Source organism: Pleurodeles waltl, chromosome 7, assembly GCF_031143425.1.
Source record: "Pleurodeles waltl isolate 20211129_DDA chromosome 7, aPleWal1.hap1.20221129, whole genome shotgun sequence".
Classification (NCBI taxonomy): domain Eukaryota; kingdom Metazoa; phylum Chordata; class Amphibia; order Caudata; family Salamandridae; genus Pleurodeles; species Pleurodeles waltl.
Genome location: NC_090446.1, coordinates 805,162,419 through 805,180,931, shown reverse-complemented (window position 1 = coordinate 805,180,931; position 18,513 = coordinate 805,162,419). Strand labels below are relative to the sequence as shown.

The 18,513-nt window shown below is 43.1% G+C and overlaps 1 protein-coding gene across 1 annotated transcript in view; it reads left to right on the top strand.

The window, feature by feature from the left end:
• The window catches only part of DOCK2 (dedicator of cytokinesis 2), a 2,133,690-nt gene that overhangs the window by 306,660 nt on the left and 1,808,517 nt on the right, over positions 1–18,513 (top strand). The window contains exons 9-10 of the mRNA XM_069199340.1: positions 14,993–15,074; positions 15,691–15,826. Of these exons, the coding sequence (XP_069055441.1) occupies positions 14,993–15,074; positions 15,691–15,826 (218 nt within the window). The remainder of the gene's footprint in view (positions 1–14,992; positions 15,075–15,690; positions 15,827–18,513) is intronic.

Sequence of the window (18,513 nt, the reverse complement as noted above, 5' to 3'; positions counted from 1 at the left end):
TGTGCAGTTATGTCTAGTTTGCTGTTGAATATTCAGAGGTTCCTGGTGTGGGTTCTAGGTGTGGGTCCGAGTTCTGCCGGCCACAAGTTGGAGTCCCATGAAGAGGTGTCCTTGTCAAAGATCCTACTTCTTTCTTGTCCGTGTTGAGCTTGAGACAGTTAGCTTTCATCCAGTTAGTGACTCTGGTCATATAGGTTGGGGATCTTGTCTGAGAGGGGGAGTATGAGTTGCATGTCATCTGCAAAGGCAGGATGTTGATCTGTGCACAAATGACGTTGGACAGATGGGTAATGAATGCGTTTAGGAGGGTGGGGCAGAGCGATGAACCTCAAAGGGGCCCCGCAGATGAGTTTGTGGGCTTACGAGGAGTAAAGTGCCAGGCTGACAGTTTCTATTCTATCTGTTAAGAAGGAGCGGATCCATCAGAGAGTGGATCTTTTTATGCCATACTCATGCAGGTGCCTGACGAGGAGAGGTTGTTAGACTGTGCTAAATGCTGCAGCAGGGTCCAGGAGAAAGAGGGCTTCTGTATCTCCTCTGTCAAGGATCATTTGGATTTCATTTGTTGTGGCAATGAGTGTTGTTTCTGTGCTGGTGCTGGCCCTAAATCCAGACAATGTGGCTTCAAAGAGCAGGTGGTTGCTGAGGTGATTGTAAAACATCAGTTTATTAGTTTTCTAAGACCTTTGTAGGGTATGGTAGGAAGCAGTTAAGACCTTTGCCATGTATGGTTGGAGGGAGTTTGGTTTTGTTAGACCTGGCACCTTATCGTGGTTTTCCCCCTAACTTTTGGCTTCAACCCTTCTGTTTGGTTGACTTAATTTTTGCCGGCCTTAGGACTCTGCGTACTTTACCACTGCTAACCAGTGTTAAAGTGCTTTTGCTCTCTCCCTTAAACATGGTAGAATTGGCTTATACCTATTTGGCATATTTAATTTACTTGAACGTCTATTGAAAAGTGACACAACCTGTGCCCAGGGCATGTAAATTAGAAGACTGTTAGTGGGCCCGCAGCACTGTGTCACCAACTTACTTAGCCCCTTAACTATGCCTCAGGTCAGCCACTGCAGCCTGTGTGGGCAGTTCTAAACTGCCATGGCGGCCTGGCAAAATAAACCTTTTGCCAGGCCTAAACCTTTCTTTTTAGTACTGATACATCACCTGTGATGTAGGCTCTGGACAGCCCAGAGGGCAGTTGTCAGTATATTTAAAAGGTTGGACATGTACTTTTAAGCTTTACATGTCCTAATAGTGAAAACCTCTTAAACTACGTTTTCACTTCTGCAAGGCCTACCTCTCCCATAGCATAATATTGGAGTTACCTTATTACATTGAATAGGCTGTAACCTTAAATGGGAACATGTAATGAATAATCCTCTTTTATCGTGAAGTCTGATTTTAAATTACAGTCTTGAAAATGTCCCTCTTAGAATGTTGCAGTTTTCCTGTCTTAGCAATTTAGTGCCTGTAGCTTGTGTTTGGGTTACATGACTCGCAGTAGCTGACATTTGGTCTTCATGTATTCCTCCTAGACAGCCACACACAATAGAGAACTTCTGTTGCCTTGTTGAGATATCACTGCCAGGATGGGAGTGTTGAGCTAGGCACAGCCCTACTAACACTTGCATAGGATATTTCCTGCCTCAACCCAAAGGGATGCATACCCACTTGTAGTTAATCTGGAGCTGGAGAAGATAGGTAGAACACATGTGCACTTCAAAGGAAAATGTCTTGAAGCTTCTCCCACTTTATTGGACACCAAATCTTCAGTTCACGTCTGGACCTGTGGACTCTGCCAGGAAGATAGACTGCTGTGCTTATGAAATGACTACCACTGAGCTGGATTGCTGCTCTGAAGGACTGTTGTCCAGGCTGTCCTGACCTGCTGTATGCTGCCCTCTCACCTAGGTGAGAAGGACAGGATCTGCATTTGTTAGCCTCAGGGCTCCAGACTGACACCAAGGGCTAGTTAACTGAGCTCCTGACTAAAGCCTCAGGGAGAGAAGGCTCCAAGCCACCTTGAAATTAACAACTGGACTCTGCCATCTGTGAGTTCTACCCTGTCAAATGGTACCACTGTGGACCTGGACCTGAATGTGCTGTGCCACCCAATCTGTAGATCCGCCAGAACTGATGCATCTCCTCTAATGATAGCGCAACCCTGAGAAGAATTGACACATTGCCACTACTACCAGGATTTCCTCAGCTCAAGGACTCCAATTTGGACCTTGCAGCTTGCATTGGAAACACTGCTTCACAATGCCTCCGTAGTGTAGGTCCTTGCATAACAAATCTCATCAGCTGCATCCTCAACGACGATGCAGGATCTCGCACCACAGCCTCGCAGCTCATCAGAATCGATGCAGTGCCTCAGCTGTGTGACACATCCTCAATGCCAGACTTTGCATCGTTAGTACATGACGGGATCCTCAGCGATGATGTAGGACCTTACATTAGAGCTTTTCAGCACTCCAGAACCAATGCATTCCCTCGGCTGAATGATGCATCCTTGACCTGGGCCTTGCAATGCTTCACAACCAGGATTTAAGGTACTTTTGTTCAGCTGACTTAACTGGATCCCAGTTGCCGGCCCGCACTCCAACAAGGTGTGTCTGAACGTCTGACTTTGTCCCGTATCGGTGCAACCATATATCCACAGTTGGAGTTTTGTGCTTTTTGGCTCTATTTTGACTTAAATCATTAAATATTGGATATGCCCAGTTCTGCTAAGTGGATTTTTGTTATTTTGCTCTTGAATTATTTAATAAAAAATGTCTTTAGTTTTTGTAAATTTGTGTGGAATTTTTCGAGTGCTGTGTTTTCACTTCATTACTGTTTGAAGTGTGGCATAAATACTTTACACAGTGCCTCTTAGTTAAGTGTGAAACTCTGTGACAAGCTACCAATGTCTTTGTGCACAGGTTAATTTAGCATTTGATTGTGCCTCACCCTGATGATTGTGTTTGCTGCTTGAGTAGGGTTTTACCCCCTCAACATGTAGCCTAATTTCTTACAGGTCTGTAGTTGGAAAGTGTGACTGGCTCAGCTGATGTTTTCTTGAGCAGAGGAATGACAGGATACTTTTGCAGGTGCCTGGGAATGTGGCTGAGTTCATGAAGGCATTAAGGATTGGTGTCAGTGCTTCACTGATTGGTCGGAGTCCTTTTGTGAAGGTGTGGTGGGAACAAGGGTCAAATGAAGCCCAGGTGGATGGTCTTCATGCTAGTAGTTATTTCTAAAGTGGCAGTAGCAGGCCACGAGGTCAGGGTTCCATCATCTGTTGTGATGGGAAGTTGAGTTGCAATGGTAACAGAGTCCAGTTGAGGGTTGAAGTTGATGTTTATGGAGGTGATTTTGTTACAGAAGAATTTTGAAAGTTTATTCCAAAGATCTTATGAGTAGGTGATGTTGCTTGAGGCAGCAGGAAGCATGGTGAAACCTTTGATGATAGTGAAGATTTCCTTGCTGTTGTTAGAACAGGGGTTGATGTGATCTGTAAGACCTGTGTGCTTGGTGGTTGCGTCTAAGGGCTAATTTGAAGATGTCTTTATCCACATCGCCTTGACTTTTTCTCCATTTGCGCTCCAGGTGCTTGCAGTGGTGTTTTGTAAGCCTGAGGTCCTCTGTGTATCAACTGACCTGTGGTCGGGCTCTTACCTACACATTGATCATGAGGGGAGCCAAGGTGCCGGTGCATGCAGTAATCCAGCTGTTGAGGTTTTTGATGGCTTTCAGCAAGTTGCTGGTGTGCTGGGTGATGCTCAGAGAGGTTGGAAGCTCGCTCCTCTTCTGAGATACTTTTCCAGCTCCGGCAGATGGTTCCAGTGGTCGTAGGTTTGTTATGGTGCAGGATCGGTATGCTGAAACTGACAAGGGTGTGGTCTGTCCAGTTCATATTTGCTGGATTTGTTGACTGTGATGTTGCCAACTGAGGAGAATTCAGGTGCAATAGGTGTCTGGCTGTGGGGTGGGTTTCGGTAACATGCTGAGTGAGCCCAAAGTTTGTGAGATTTTCTAGGAGGGCCTTAGAGTTTGGTTCAGTCGGGTCTTATAGCTGAAAGTTAAGGTCTCTAAGGAGGAGGAAGTTGCTTGCTTTAATGATAAGGGGTGCGACAAAATCTGTGATGTCGCTGGTGAAACTTTTGCGGGTTCTAGGTGGTTAGTATATGAGGTTTGGCTGTGATGTTGTTCTTGAATGTGAGATGTTCCATGCTGCTAGGGGGTCTGTCTGACTAAGTGGTGTAGCTAAGAACATCTTTGAATATAATGATGATTCCACTTCTAGACTTGTGCTGATGGTCTCACCTAATGATCTTGTAGCCAGCGAGGATGGCAGTATCGATGTCTGGTGCCAAGGTTGAGTTTAGCAATGCTGCTGTGAAAAAGAGCAGGTCCAGAGCTTGGTTGTGCATTAGGTCCCTTATCTCTGTGGCATTTTTGGTGAGTGAGTGAGTGTTGAGGAGCATGCATGCAAGTCTGGCGTGTTGTTGGTGGTGTTTGGTCTGTGTGAGCGAGTTAGGTTCTGGGTGCAGATAATGCATGAGTGGTGGGTGTAGCCGGTGGTGAGTGCATGAGCTTGCAGCAGGCACAAGTGGAGGCTTCTTTTGTTTTCTGTGGTGTGGTATGGCAGCAGTGCAGTGAGCGTCTGCCAGGGTTAGGAGCATTGTGGAGCACAGCAGGGTATTGGTGGGTAGGGGGAGAACCAGGGTTTTTGGTTTTGGGCAAAGTCCAAGCATAGACATGTGCAGACGGGCTTGCCTTCGGTGTGCCTGCTGCACATGTCTGCCATGCAGCTGCCATTGAATAAGTCAAAGGAGTGAGAGGAGCACAGGGTTCATTGGGTGGGAAGGAGTGATGTCACTTCCTGTGCAGATGGATGGTAGTAAATCCAGTGATGTCACTACCTGTGCAAATTGATGATGGGAAATAAAGTTCTCTTGCTTGGCTCCTTCTTTTAAAGAGAGCTTTGCACTGGAAATCAGATAATGACGGGAAATGAAGTCTTCTGGATTGGCCTTCTTTTAAAGAAAGTTTTGGCAGGAAATCAGCTATGTCACTTCCTGTGTAGGTGTCTGATGGCATGTCCAGTGATGTCACTGTGTGTGCGGATGGATGACGGAATATTAAGTCCTCTTACTTGGCTTCTTCTTTAAAAGAGAGTTTTGGCAAGAAACCAGTGATGTCACTCCCTGTGCAGATGGATGATGTGGAAAAATGTTCTGCACCTGTTAATGCCACAGAGGTCAAGGACCATGCTGTAGTGTTAGAAAATGGCAAAGTCTGGAACAAAATCATGATAGCTATTGCTTCAGATTCAAATCTAATTATGTGCCGAAAGGTTTGAGTGTGGATTGAAGAGGAATTTGCAGCAGTGTCCGACCAAGGTTATTGTTTCAAACTGATGTGGACTAAGGGCCTAGTTTAAACCTTGAGGGTCGCACTGCCATGCCACATCAGACCCAAAAAGACTGTCAAGTCGACGTGTTCTTCCCGCCGTACTTAAATGTTACAGCTCTGCAAGTGGAGGACTTGCAGCAGTTGGCTGACAGAGGGAGAACATTGCAGGACCAATGGACAGCAGACAACGGCAGTGGCTCTGGAATAGAGGTCAGCTACACACACACACTCTACCTTTGCCATATGTGTCCCCTGCACCACACACTACAGATCAAACCACATTGCGTGAATTAAAATATTCTAACTAGCGTGAGTTCAAAATATTCTGCTATTTTAAACCTGTGTATTCCATTGTACATGTTTTTTAGATTTCCACAAACATCAACAACATACGTTCAGTGGCTAAAAATAAATGCAATAAGTTGTGAGACATCATCATTTAGATATTGCTGTTACTTTAGTGAAGGCAGTAAGAATAACCTTTTTTTCAGAGTCCCAATACTAGCTTCTACCAACCAATACAGTACACAAATTTGCCTGCCATGATTATCTTATCATTTTTTTAAATAGAGATTGAGAGGTAGCCCGTTTTCTAGAACACCTGCCCTAATTTGTATCATGAATATGCACTTATAGGATTCAGAAAGAGACCGAAGTTTGTCAGAGACAAAGGACAGTTCTGACTCCAGTCAGACAGTCATGGCTCACAGAGATTCCTGGGGGTGGGCTGCCACACATGGGGGGAGAGGTGGGGGTAATAATTAACATTTAACAAAAAAAACTTACCTCTCCTCTGTCGCTGTATGCAGGCATAGGCTCCCAGCTCAGAGCAGCCTCAGGATTGGCTGGGAGCGCTCAGTCAGGGTGCTCCCAGGCAGACTGGGAACCTGTAGCCCTGTGCGCATGTGTGTTTGGCCAGCCCAAGACGGCCAGCCAAACACACGTGCTCTGAGGGCAGTGCACAGTGCACTCCCCTCTGTTCGTCACTGCCAATGCCCCGTCCCTTTCACAAAGAATGGATAATAAACAGTTAACCCTTCCTTGTGAAAGGAATTTGCAGCAGCTGCTTCTGGTGGGGGATGACTCGCCTCCACCCTTATGGAGGAGCCGTGCATGCAGTCAGATTCATTCTTGAGAAGACGAAACACCTATCTTTAAAATCTACCATAACCGGGATAGTGGAACTGATCCTCCAGAACACTAGTCTTTTTTATTTCATTTTTTTTGTTTTATTTTGTTCCCCTGATCCTCCAGGTCCCCACATAAGTGCACTGCTTTTTTAGCTAGATTCACACTATAAAAAAAATCACATACCTATATTCATAAATACGCGCTCCTTCTTGTACCTTCCCCCTTTTTCATTGGAGTCAGCCAGATTCAGGTTGTTGGACCTCGCCCTTTTTGAAGGGTCTCCCCGAGAATTTTGTCTTCTGTTGATGAACCTGTTTATGTTGGCACTAGGAATCTGGTCAAGTTTTCCCAGGTAATGGGTGGTAAAGTGCTTGCTCTCTCTCCCTAAAAGATGGTATAATTGGCATATTCCTGTTTGGGTTATTTAATTTACATGTATGTCCCTAGTGTATGGTACTACATGTGACCAGGACCTGTAAATCAAATGCTACTAATGGGCAGTAGCACTCAATATGCCACCCACTAAAGTAGCCTTGTAAAGTATGTCTCAGGCCTGCCACAGCAGCCTGTAGTGCATTTTTAAAACTGTGTTTTCAACCTGGCAAAATAAAGATTTTGCTAGGCCTAAACCTTCCTTTTTAATACTTATAAGTCACCCATAGGATAGGCCCTAAAGGCTCATAAGGCAGGGTGCTTTGTATTAAAAAAATGTGTGTTTATGTTTTGCATATTCTGGCAGTAAAAACAACTCTCAGAGTTGTTTGTCACTGTTGCAAGCCTATCTCTCCCATTGTCTAACACTGGGTTACCTTGTTACACATAATAAGTGATAACTTTAGACTGGGAGCAGATAGAGACATGGTGCTTAAACTCAAATGAATTGTAATTTAAAATCCAGTTTAATAGCAAAGTGAGATTTTGAATCAAAAATCTGAAAATGCCACTTCTACAAAGTTGTCTCAAATATTTGTGCCTTGTGCCAATGTCCTGGGTCTCATGAATCTGAACAGCCCTGCTTTTGCGTTTTGTGGATTCCTCCTAGACAGTGGCACAAAGGGTGGTTGGGTGTGGACAGCATGGACAGGGGTGGAGCTGTACCCAGCACCACTTACTCTTCAAAGGGGCTTACCAGCTACACACAAAAAATAAATCTCACGCCAGGCCTGCCCTGTCTTTTGTCACCCCAGAAAATTTGAAGCCTCAAAACGGGAAGGGAGGAATCTTCCAGTACTACATGTGGGGATGAGACAAGTAGTCCCACCCCACAGAAAGATTGGCACCAGGTAAACATACTGGGCCCCTAACACTCTTGGACCTGTGAACATTGCGGAAGATGGATTGCCCTACTGCTTGAGTGCTGCCATGCTGTCTGAGAAAGAAGACTGGACCTTCTTACCTTAATCCCCGATTAACCTGAGTGACCCCAATTGTCAGTTGGCTGACCTCCTTTGCGAGTTACAGGGACACAACAAACACCAGCTCCAGAGGCATCTCTGCAACTGCCCAGTTTGATCAGCTGCAACAGGACTTGCTTGAGCCCTGCTGGCCTCTGTTGGAGTCAGTCCCTGACCCCTAAAAGGTGCCTCCCCAAGTCATGGTCCATTGGCTGGCATCTGTGTGTACTCCTCTCCAAGAAAAGGAGAAGTTTGAGCTCCTCTTTACCGTGAATGAGCCCACTCACACCAAGACTCCAGTGATGACTGTCAAAGAGAAGCTCTGGTGAGACCTGCCTTTTGCTCTACAGCAACTGCCAGCGACGACTAGCAATGCAAGAGTCGCATTTTGCGCTACAGCAATGGCAATCTGCTGTGCCTACAAACATGAAGATACAGCAATCACTGTCCATGATACCTGACCAGTTATTTGAGCAACAGTGATGACAGCCCATGATGCCCAGCCTGCTCTTCTTGCTACGGCAATGACCATCCACAAATCTCTATCTGCTCCATGTGGTCTCTTCCACATCGGAAAGTAGTTTTTCAGCAGGACTAACTTGTTCCCTATATCTGACCCTGGCTCCATCGCAGTTGACCTGAACTCTTAACGTTCCCTCAATCTAGCATTACCAGATGACGGCAAGTGGAGCTGTGTGCTTCTTGGTGCAATTTTCAGTAAACATTTTTAAAATTAATATATCAGGTTCTGCTGCTTAGTTCTATCTCATGCTGGTATCATTTTATTTATTACAATGTACCCTAGTATTCTAAATTGTTTTCCATTTCTTTTGTGTTGTGTTTTTATAAAGCTTGACTGCTGTGTGCCAAGCTACAAGAGGGTTAAGTGCATGTTAACTTAGTGACTTTCGTGGCTCACTCGGACATGAATTGTGATTGCTGCCTGAGAGGGGTTTCCACTCCACTCAAATGACAACTCAAATGCTTGCACAGTGGCACATAGATCCCTTCCCATTCCTCAGCATCCGATAATACTTTGTGCTTTGAAATGCTCCTTTCCCACAATTAAACACAAATAATAAAAAGCCAAACAAAAATAATGTATGATCTGCGTATGTGGGCCAATGAATGGGAGGCCTATTAAAAGATTTATGTCTTTAGTTACATGTGTTAGATTCTAGTTCGGCTAAGAGATATCAGACAAAAAGGAATTCATTTTCCTCTTCCACTAATCTGAGGTTGTGCATTTTTTATAATAAGCATAATTCCTGACTGCAAAAGAAAAATCATTTGTACATTTTCTCCCAATTTTTCAAAATTCGTCTATTTTCTGGCCTAAAACTCATTGCCTATCCTTATTAACCCTGAAAATATCAGATTGAACAGATCAAGTAAGGGAGGGAGTCCTTATATTTCAAAGTGTAAATGAAGAATGTTATATATTTTCGGCAGCAGGTCACTAATATTTTACTTGAAGTAGGTCGTTAGTTACCATGTGTGAGGAGCCACAGTGAGCTCTTTAACTGTCTTTTAAGGGACAGTTTAGAAAATGGTAACTGAAAAGGAGGAAGGGAGGGTGCACCAGAAATATTATTACAGTCAACCCGAATCTTCTTGGTAAGTGTACATGATTTAAATCTACCACTTTTTCGTTAATGCCCCAACAACCGTTGGTAATGATTAGGTCGTCCAGATATGTAATGTTGCCATTGGCTTAGAATAATAGACCTGCACTTCTGGAAGCGGGCTTTATTTATCATCATGTGTATCACCCTAGCACAGTGAAGGGCAATTGATATGAAGGGTGTGGGATGTTATTCGGTTGGTACCTCTTATTATCAATGTTGCTTGCCAATATCTGCAATATAGAAAAAGAGGCCAGCATTTTGAAACAGAAGCTACGAAATGACCCTTTTTTTTTTTTTTTTTACTTCAGCGCAAATGTTCCAAACTGCTACCCTGTATACTATCACAGTGCCTTGCCATAGCGTTACTGTAGCGTTTTTTTTTTGTTGCTTTTGTGTGCTCGAACATGTGATACTTTATATTCCATGTAGCACGTCCTACATGTGTTACTGTGCATGGGCTATTGAGATCATATTGCACACATTTACCTTTGTAATTTTATCAGTTGATTTATCGTCTGTTTTTCTTCCATTTCTCTCCAGGAATCATTTCATATTTTTGCAATTTTTACATGCCTTCCTTGTGTTGCATGTTCTAAAAGATTTCTTTCTGGATTAAGACGAGCTTGACCTTATTTTAATTTTTTGAGAGAACATCCTTGAGTGATTTACATTTCCTAGGTGTAGGACGTTGCTTCCCTCTTCATCCCATTATCTGAGTCATTTTCGATCATATTCCAAAGTGTTTGGATTATTCTAGGTATCTCATGTTCTGCCCTTCTGAGAGTCATTATTATTCTTATATTAGCACTATATTCTAACCTGATGTGTTCTTTTACATTACATTTTATGCTATATACCTCCATTTTGCCTTTAATTTTTACCTTTCATAGCCCTCTTTCCACGTCTTTCCAAGATAAATTAGTCTTACAGATGTCATACTCATTTCTTTGGCATGATTTTAAACTTCTATTTAGATGGACCAAATTCTTCATATTTAGAGAATCTTCGTGAATTGTATGCTCCACTTCAGAGTTTCCTTGTATTAGCCTATGGCATGTAAGACACTCTTTCTGGCCATTACACAATGTAGTGCCACTCTTCAGGCTTCATCTTTCTTATTTTCCTTCCCAGCACATCACCTCCACAGTAGTATATTACACTCAGTATATAGAAATCATGGTATTGTAAATAAATGTGGCCCAATAAAACATTTATGTGGAGCAAGTATAGTAATGAATATAGGTTGAGCCGTTTCCTACTGCAGTGCAAAGTTCAAATGTATTTGTACGTATGTATATATGTACATAATGTTATATATGTGTGTGTTCTCGATTCCTTGCACTTAACAGAGATAGTGACAAGTACATTGCACTCTGCACATCTGCATATTAATTACAAATCATTTTTTATGTATAGTACACACTGGCGATAGCCTCTCTGTACCTATGTCGGAGTGAACAATTTCTGATTTCTTAACAACTTTGACGCTGTTTAGCAAATCGGGTCAAAACTTTCCAGTACAAAGGTTCATCTAATCTGGGTTCATCGTGGTAGATTTCCTGCACACCCATCAACAAAGGGCCAAAAAAGGAAGGTTACATTTCCAATACTACTCTTTGCCCTCTGATACAGAAAAACGGTTAAACAGATTTCTTAGCATGAAAATACAATTTTACTCTGAGAAGTGCCTGTGGTTAGTTTGGACCAAACTCATTCAATAGCGTTTGAAAAATTAACGTTTAAAGCAGCTTTTCGAAGGGTATAACATCCTTACAAAAACATAGCTATCTCAACAGTTGGAAATGTGTATCTTTGACTTGCCTATAACTTTAGAGTTGTTTGATGAATTTACATGGAATTTGGGAGTTGTTTAGCTTACTTTGGTATTTGAAAAAGTGTGCTGATTCATCAAGAGGGACCACAGTTAAAATGGAGGTTGAGAAAAGTGTTCATCTTGCAAATCAGCGTGCAATTTGGCAGACATTTATCATGTTTTTACTTCTGTAAATGTTGACATTTTTCTTCTATTTTTTCTTGGCAGCCTAAATTGATTTAATTACCCTCATACATATATTTGTGCATATAACATCAGGCTATCTTATCTGATTGTAGTGAAAAGAAACTCCAAATCTGCCCTATGCACAAAAATTGTATTTTATGTTAATCTGTTCTCCGTCCTTCAGTTGTATTGATTATACTGATGTAACAGGCAGCATGGGGTCACACCATGAGTCTATGGACTGTCCTTGAACTGGACTATTGTTAACAACACAAGCCAGCAGCTAACCAGTGTTAATGCTGAAATTTTACTAATGAACATTCATGTATTCTGAGTGCTAAGTTTGAGTAGAAAATGACAATGTAGAAAAATAATGCACGTTTAAAAATGTGCCTACTTGAGTGACCATCAATAATCACAAAGTGTACTTATTAACAGCTTATTAATGAAAATGTCAAGCTTATATTTGGGTTATTGTAGTAGTATGTCATATTCATGGTTATGTATTTGCTTCATTAATCATAGGCCTTAAATTAGCGAGGACTTGGGCCTAGTTGCAGGGCCTCATGTCAAGTTGCATTGCATAGACGAATTATAAAATGGCTTCTTAGAGAGTTAAATTGTGATTTTCCATTGCATTGACCGAATATTAGTAGCTAGAATCCTTTCCCATGAGAATTGCTTGCTAGAATATATTGTACTAGCTAAGGATACTTTGTATAATTTAGTGTGTGTAAAGGCAACAATCCCAGGAGCAGACAATGGATGCACTGACTGGAGCATAAGCTGATTCAAATCTGTAACCTGACGAGCCCAAAGACGGGAACAGGAGAAGATGAGCCAATCATCGACATGTGAACAATGGTTTAGTAAATTTTTAGATTTGAGGTTCTACTTTCATTGGACTAAACATAAACGTACGATTCTTTGACCAATAGCAACATGGGAAGTCGTTTTAGGGAATCTAACTTAGCCAGACTGTACAGAGAGGAGAGAAGGCATTAAGCCATTCTCCCCGTACTTTCCTAACCATTCTGAGAGGATAGATATTATTCATTCTGAACTACATGAAGAGACATTTCCTATCTTGAACTTTATTGCTGAATTCCAATGCTTTGCTGACCGAACAGATGTCCAGTTGACGAAGACGGTTGCAGCTTGCTGAACCAATCTGAGGCAAGGTATAAGACGATGTTACCGATTGTTATGTCTATTTGCTTTTGTCCTTAGGTACCAACCGCTAAATTTGATAGAGCCATAGTTAGATGTTTTTCCAAATTTGTGTTGACTAAATTGTTTTGCAAGAAACCCAAACATGCCATTCTAATCTGAAGGTTAGTTAGGACACTCACTGATTGATGCCTGCTAAATATTAACAACAGTTGATGTCTTTTCTTTGCTGAATCTCAATGTATGCCATTTCTTTTGCACAGTTAATCTTGCTAATAATTCGTACTGTAACCAGAGAATGTACAGTGATCCAAACTTTGATTAAGTTAAAATTCTTTAGAAGATTAGGTCAACCAATATTTTTTCTGTATGCTTATCATTTGATTTTGAGACTAAATTTCGTGATATTAGCATTGTTCAAATATGGAAATTAACATTCTAACTTTTACATAAAGGTGTGGTTAATCATGATCAAGGGGTCATGGTGCATGGAAATTACTGACTACTAAGATTACTGATGTTATTGATTGATGGTGTTATTGATTTGAGTTTATGGAACTACTCTAAGCGCAGTCGAAAGGTCCATCGAACCTCTAACGCGTCCCCTTATAAAGTAATGACAAATAACCAAATAAGGTGAGATGCGCTAACACCGGTGAGCTCACATGTACCTGCGCAACCCGAACATTTTATCAAGCCATTTATGATATTTTCTGCAGCATACAGAATGCATTGTAGCGTAATCGGATGGCCAGTGTAGCGTCTGGAGCAACCCATTACCGCCATCCAGATGTGAGTGTATTATGGGCTTTAAGGGCTGTTAGGATATTAATTCATCACACCAATAGCCTATGACGTTCGCAAAGCCCAACAGACATACATACACAGATAGAACAACAAACATGCAGCCGTTAATGCACAAAGACCATTCGCTATAAAATAAAGCAGGAGAAACAATGTGTAACAGCAGAATATAGGATGATTTGCACCATGGGTAACACATTTATGTGCATCTGGGGGGCACGAGGTTTTATACAACATAAAACCACAAAGTGATGTGCAATAGCGAAGCACTTGTGATGGGTCTCAAGTGAGAACACACAATGGCTCTCATGGGAGCAATGGTTGATGTGCCTCCTTGGTGCATTCATAAACCTGAACCTGAAGCTTTGCAGTGTCTTAGGGCCAGATGTAGGTAGGTAGAAAATTGCGACTTGCAATTTGCGAGTCATAGCGACTCACAAATTGCAACTTGCAAAACGAAATGCAGAAAGGTGCAGACACCTTCTGCGACTCGCTATGGGGTCGCAAAGACCCACCTCATGAATATTAATGAGGTGGGTCGCAGTTTGCGACCCCATAGTGAGTCCATGCACTCACAGGGATGGTGGCCTGCAGGAGACAGCAGACCACCATGTCTGTGACTGCTTTTTTAATAAAGCATTTTTTTTTTTCGTTTTGCAGCCCGTTTTCCTTAAAGGAAAATGAGCTGCAAAAAGAAAAACTTCCGAAACCATTTGGTTTCGTTTTTTTCAGAGTAGGCAGTGGTCCCCAGGACCACTGCCTGCTCTGAACATTTTTTGGGGGGGGCATTCACAAAGGGGACGGGGTCCCATGGGGACCCCTCCCCTTTTGCAAATGAGTTACCATCCACTTTAAGTGGATGGTAACTGCGAGTTGGTTTGCGACCGCAAAGCAACTCAGCATGGCGATGCGGTCGCAAATAGAAAGGGAACACCCCTTCCTATTTGCGAGTCGCAGCCTCAAATTGCGAGTCGGTACCGATTCGCAGTTTGCGGTTGTGCATCGCATTTGGCCTTTTGCACGTCACAAACTGCATTTTTCGCAGTTTGCGACGTGCAAAAGGCTACCTACATCTGGCCCTTAGACACCTATCATATATACTGCTTCAGAACTGTTACAATGTTTATTTCTATTAATCTTGCATTATTGTGCTAAGTAAAACTTTCAATGTACACAACGAATCCCTGCATAATTATAGGACACATAAATAATATTTAGGTATGTCAAGTGTCAAGAAATTTGACCCAGTGATTTATGACCATTGGGTATTTATTTTATGTATACGGTATTGTATTTGTCTTTTTTGCAACGAAGTTTAATGCAGGCTGATTATATAATTTTCTCATAATTGTGTGTGACGTCACTTTTACTCAAAATACAGCTATGAAAGCATATTCCATCTTTATTTGGTAAACCCATTAGAGTTTATACCAAATTTACGTTGTTTCTTTATTTCCTATTTTCAACAGTGAAAATTACTTGGTGAGATGGGGAAGTAAGGGTGTTCCAAAGGAGATAGATATGCTGAACAATTTAAAAGTTGTATTTACTGTAAGTAAACATATTTATCACATGTACTGTGTGTAATTTACATTTTGTTCGTCGTTTTTACTGTACCTTGTGGTAAAAGCTGGACCATGAATGTGCTTCTTAGAGGGGGTGCACGACAGCAAATTGCTAACAAATTTGCAAGCAAATGACTAACAAATAGCAAGTTTATACATCATTTTTGAATGATTGAAGTGTTTCATAGACCTATGAAAAAAACACCTTCACCCTGAAATCCACACAGATAATCTCATAGAGTAAATGGGCATTAGCTGCCTGAAGTGACTACTTCCAACTTGAATCAAATAAATAAATGTTCATAATTAATTCTGAAACAAATATGAAAAATTATGTAATTTTCACCACATCAATGTGTCATGGAAAGAAAACACAGACTGAGCACAACTGAGGGCCATGAAGAGAAGGTATTGAGTCCATGGTCTGACATTCGACCAGACACTGTGCACAATGCAATATGTACCCCTGCATGCATAATGCAATATATAAATTTCTGCGTGTAGCCTTCGACAAAACAAAACTAATATAATATGCAATTGTTTATAAAACAGCCACAATTATGTGTAACATCTAAAACGGTACTTATCTCTGTATAAACTAGGACCTTGGAAACAAAGACCTTAATCGAGATAAAACGTACTTGGTTTGCCAAATTGTTCGGTATGGGAGAATGGACCTGAAGGAAAGCAATTTAAAAAAATGCACACAGGGGTTGCGGAGACCTTTTGGAGTGGCAGGTAAACATCTTCTTAATTCATTCATAGCTTTGCTATGTGGGCTTGAGTGTCAGTTCATTATGGTTTGTTACATTTAACTGCTGATGGTTTTATATATTTGACTGTGTGCTCTATACATGCACACTGAAAAGGAGCTTCATATTTAAACCATTTTAATGTTAACTGTAAAATTTCTTAGCAATATGTTCTTCGTGGTAGCAATATTTTAGGTGCTATATATATATATATATATATATATATATATATATATATATATATTCACTAAAAAAACAAAAGGGCACAGGGACGTTATAGTTAGGTTCAGATTTTAAAAGGAACAAAACCATAGAAATTCAGTTGTGATAGGTATTTCAAGTAACTATAGCTCGTGCTATCACCATACACAGTTTTCTGTCATGAGTGATGCGATGTCTGGGGCAGTGCATGGCAAGGATCCGAGTTATAGCTATCTTAGGGCACGAGTTTCGGTTCAGCTTGACATTCTGTGATTCTGGGCAAATCACTTAGGGGGTCATTACAACCCTGGCGGACGGTGTAAAAGGTGGGGTAATACCGCAAACAGGCCAGTGGACAAAGAAAGGGAATTACGACCCTGGCGGAAACCGCCAACTAAGACAGCCACTTTAACACATTGCCCGCCACAGCGGTACAGACAAACAGCGCGGTGGTCACCACCAACAGACAGGTGGGAGACAATGTACCGCCCACACTATCACAACACACCAATCCGCCACCTTTTCCGGGACGGATTCACCGTGGATAAAAACACGGCGGAAACAGCTTTTGCTATGGGAAAACGCTCACCTCAACACATCCCACGAGGAACGAGGACACCATGGAGCCGGAACTACAAATACTCCCAGCCCTTGCATTCCTGCTCATCTACGAGCAACAGCGACATCGGCGCAGAACATACCGGTGAGTACAGCACCTACGACACGGGGGAGGCAAAAGTTACGGGGACACCCACCAAACACCCCCACCCTCGCATATTACAACATACACACCAATGCATTCACAAAAATCACAGTAACAACCCACAATCCCCCCGGAAGAATGCAAAGACAAAGCGAATAGCGGTCAAACTTTGTATTGTGCCAATATACTACTCATTTAAAAATATACGGATATATATATCGCGAAATCTGTCAAAAATAAATGTACAATACAAGAAGTAGTGCAGAGATGTACACAACAATGTCTGTGCACCAACAGTCCAAAAATGCATGGGCGACGCCCACAATAAATACCTGACCAAAATTCGAGAGAACACTGCCGGTGCATCAGATAGAAACCCTACAGGCACCTCAGGGGGAAGGGAAGGGAGGGCACCTCAGCCAGATGAATGCGAAGCCAGATTCACGACGGGGCTACTTGCCCATTGATGTATCCTGGGGAGTGCAAAGCCACAGTCTCTCAAGTCTATACAGTGGCTGGCTTGCCCACTGTTACATCCTGGGGAGTGCAAAGCCACAGTCTCTCAAGTCTATACAGTGGCTGGCTTGCCCACTGTTACATCCTGGGGAGTGCAAAGCCACAGTCTCTCAAGTCTATACAGTGGCTGGCTTGCCCACTGTTACATCCTGGGGAGTGCAAAGCCACAGTCTCTCAGCGGTGCTTTGCCATGGCAGTCTTGGCCTTTTTCAGCGGTGCTTTGCCATGGCGGTCTTTACCCTGTTTAGCTGTCTTCACCATGGCGGTCTTTGCCCTGTTTAGCGGTCTTCACCATGGCAGTCTTGGCCCTGTTCAGCGGTCTTCACCATGGCATCTTGGCCCTGTTCAGCGGTCTTCACAATGGCGGTCTTTGCCCTGTTCAGCGGTCTTCACCATGGCGGTCTTTGCCCTGTTCAGCGGTCTTCACCATGGCAGTCTTTGCCCTGTTCAGCGGTCTTCACCATGGCGGTCTTTGCCCTGTTCAGCGGTCTTCACCATGGCAGTCTTGGCCCTGTTCAGCGGTGCTTTGCCATGGCAGTCTTGGCCTTGTTCAGCGGTGCTTTGCCATGGCAGTCTTGGCCTTGTTCAGCGGTCTTCACCATGGCGGTCTTTTCCCTGTTCAGTGGTCTTCACCATGGCGGTCTTTGCCCTGTTCAGCGGTCTTCACCATGGCAGTCTTGGCCCTGTTCAGCGGTCTTCACCATGGCGGTCTTTGCCATGTTCAGCGGTCTTCTCCATGGCAGTCTTGGCCCTGTTCAGCGGTGCTTAGCCATGGCAGTCTTGGCCCTGTTCAGCGGTGCTTTGCCATGGCGGTTGTGGTACTGATATTGGTGTGTGGCATGACAAACTCCACACTGGACATTGGGGTGTGGCATGACGAACTCCACACTGGACATTGGGGTGTGGCTTGATGTTCCATCATTGCCCAGCGGGGCTGTGGGATTCTGGACCCTCCTGGGCTGTGACTCCGGCGGTGGTCTCTGGACCAGTTACGATACTTGAGCCCTCCTGGGCTATGACTCTGGCGGTGGTCTCCTGACCAGTTACGATACTTGAGCCCTCCTGGGCTATGACTCTGGTGGTGGTCTCCTGACCAGTGACGATACTTGAGCCCTCCTGGGCTATGACTCTGGCGGTGGTCTCTGGACCAGTTACGATACTTGAGCCCTCCTGGGCTATGACTCTGGCGGTGGTCTCCTGACCAGTTACGATACTTGAGCCCTCCTGGGCTATGACTCTGGCGGTGGTCTCCG